The following is a 2,173-nucleotide window of genomic DNA, read 5'->3' as shown; positions in this document are numbered from 1 at the left end:
ACACAATTTCAATTATTATGTAGCTACACATCCGCATAAAAGTAATTTTTCTAAAAAATATAGAACAATTCTAAAATTGTATAATCTACAGATTATATATAACTGCTGAAAGTTATTTGAACATTTGTTTTCTAGTGTAGATAAATCGAATAAAATGGGCGTGGGGTACATATTGTTAAGATTTTAAATTTAAATCATCAAATAAATAAGATCAAAATTGAATATAAACTCGTCATTACTTGCAGATACATGAGTCAACCTTCCAATTGTGAAGCCTTGCTTTTGAGGAAACCACTTCGAAGCATCATCTTTTCAAACAAACTTGGTTGGAAACTCAGCATAAGTTAGACTTCGAGCATAAGGATATGACATGTTCGCCGCCATCCATCCAAAAAATATGGACTTATGAGATATTGCTCTTTCGACGATATCATTCACATTAGAAATTTCACCATAAATCACAGGTTGCTCATCCTCCAAATGGAATGGAAGTCTAATCACAAATAGTTCTTTCTCTTGGATTTCGTATCCAAATAAACGCCAGACTGCCTCACATGCCGAAATGTACCTACAATTGTAGTAATTCCTAATTTCGTCAACAACTTATGTGGCTTCTAATGGATCATCAGTGCTCTATAGGATAGCTGTTACGCGGTCATTGTTTTTGTGTACATACTTAAACATATACTTAATAGGACTTGTTTGGCATGTGTATTTCACATTTATGTGGCACCCGAATTTGAGCAACAATTTTGGATTATACAGAACAATGAACTTATTGTTTAGTACACATTCTCTTTTCTTTACTGTTTGACCGTTATCAGTATGCCTATATTTGGGAAATCCTGCTTCATCAATGAGTGTTCGTTGCCTAAACTCTTTGGGATAAAACTTTGAACAGGATCCATTCTTCATGCAAGGTGAATTCTTGTTGTACGGACCACATAGACCATGTACCATGTAATTTTGAACAGCTCCATGTAGATTTGGCCTTTCATTTTCATCAAGAATCTCAGCTGTTATATGTTTGTCTATGTCATCTGGTGTTTGTGGCTTGAACTCGTTACTCATGAATAAAAGGATATGTGCATGCGAAAGTCCTCTCTTTTGAAACTCTATAGTGCAAACATTTGAAAATTGAAAAAGACAAATGAGCAAAACATTACAACATAAGATTTTAATAAGGTGTTGCATAAACACAGACTTACATCCCAAAATTTTGCCAAAGATTTTTTCCTCTTTTAGGTAATCAATCAAACCATCAAGCTTGATCTTGAAAATTCGACACAATATATCAGGGCAATCTTCTGCCTTCAATCCAATGGGAGTCACTTCTCTTTTTATCTCATCCCATTCAGGGTTACAGGTTATGGTGATAAAATAGATAGGATATCCTGCATAACTGCAAATTACAAATGTATCTTTACAATTATTCATCATGTACCTAGGTCCACCAGTAGAAGTACTGGGAAGAATGATTCTTTTGCCAAGCCTTGCAACATCTACATCCCCGTTTATAAGACTTTCATGCAGACATTTGTATTTATCAACCCTCAACTGTGGTTGTTTACACCTAAAGAATTTTAACCTCTTTGATTTCACCATTGTGTAGGCATCTACCAAAAACTGTTGGAATAATCTCTTATATTTTGTGCATGTGTCAAAAAATTTCATATTTAACAAATGACTTATCTATTTGATCCGAATTTTTATAATAACCTTTAAATAAATATTTAAAAAATGCACAAAAAATTAAAATAAATTTTGATCTTTAGATTTTTTTTTTAAAAAAATTGTGGTCATTCACGCTAAAAAAATTTTAAAAAAATTCACTTCACATAAAATTATTAAATTTTAAATATAAAAATATTTCATTTTTTTAATGATGATTGAAAAAATGTGCATAAAATCTTATCTATAAAGTATATTTTTAGAATTTATACTTAATATCTAGTTCTTTTTGTCTTATTTTTAAATTTTTTAAAAATTTTATTTGTGGTTAACATCATTTAAAATTTTTTTATCAACGATGTAAACTTTTGGATACTATTTTAATAATTTACTCTTTTTAACTCAATCAAAATATTTTAAAAAATACGGGTTGCGACAAATGTCCCTCCATAAAATATGGTTGGATTAATTTCTGTTTAATTTATAGATCAAATCTTTTATT

The 2,173-nt window shown here is 30.3% G+C and overlaps 1 protein-coding gene across 1 annotated transcript; it reads right to left on the bottom strand.

Annotated features, from left to right (window-relative positions):
- Positions 1-312: 312 nt before the first annotated feature.
- LOC140178224 (uncharacterized) lies at positions 313-1,605 on the bottom strand. The gene is made up of 4 exons (XM_072213439.1): positions 1,445-1,605; positions 1,260-1,402; positions 677-1,115; positions 313-568 (listed from the first exon to the last, which is right to left on the bottom strand). The coding sequence occupies exons 1-4, from the start codon at positions 1,603-1,605 to the stop codon at positions 313-315; spliced, it is 999 nt and encodes a 332-aa protein (XP_072069540.1).
- Positions 1,606-2,173: the final 568 nt, after the last annotated feature.

The sequence above is a fragment of the Arachis hypogaea genome, chromosome 13 (genome assembly GCF_003086295.3).
Source record: "Arachis hypogaea cultivar Tifrunner chromosome 13, arahy.Tifrunner.gnm2.J5K5, whole genome shotgun sequence".
NCBI lineage: Eukaryota > Viridiplantae > Streptophyta > Magnoliopsida > Fabales > Fabaceae > Arachis > Arachis hypogaea.
The sequence above is the reverse complement of the archived record's forward strand: the minus strand, read 5'-3'. Positions and strand labels throughout refer to the sequence as shown.

Coding starts and splice junctions, on each gene's coding strand:
- LOC140178224 (XM_072213439.1), bottom strand. CDS start 1,605: ATGGTGAAATCAAAGAGGTTAAAATTCTTTAGGTGTAAACAACCACAG. Junction 1,403..1,444: donor ACTTCTACTGGTGGACCTAG/GTACATGATGAA, acceptor TGTAATTTGCAG/TTATGCAGGATATCCTATCT. Junction 569..676: donor CCTATTAAGTATATGTTTAA/GTATGTACACAA, acceptor CTACAATTGTAG/GTACATTTCGGCATGTGAGG.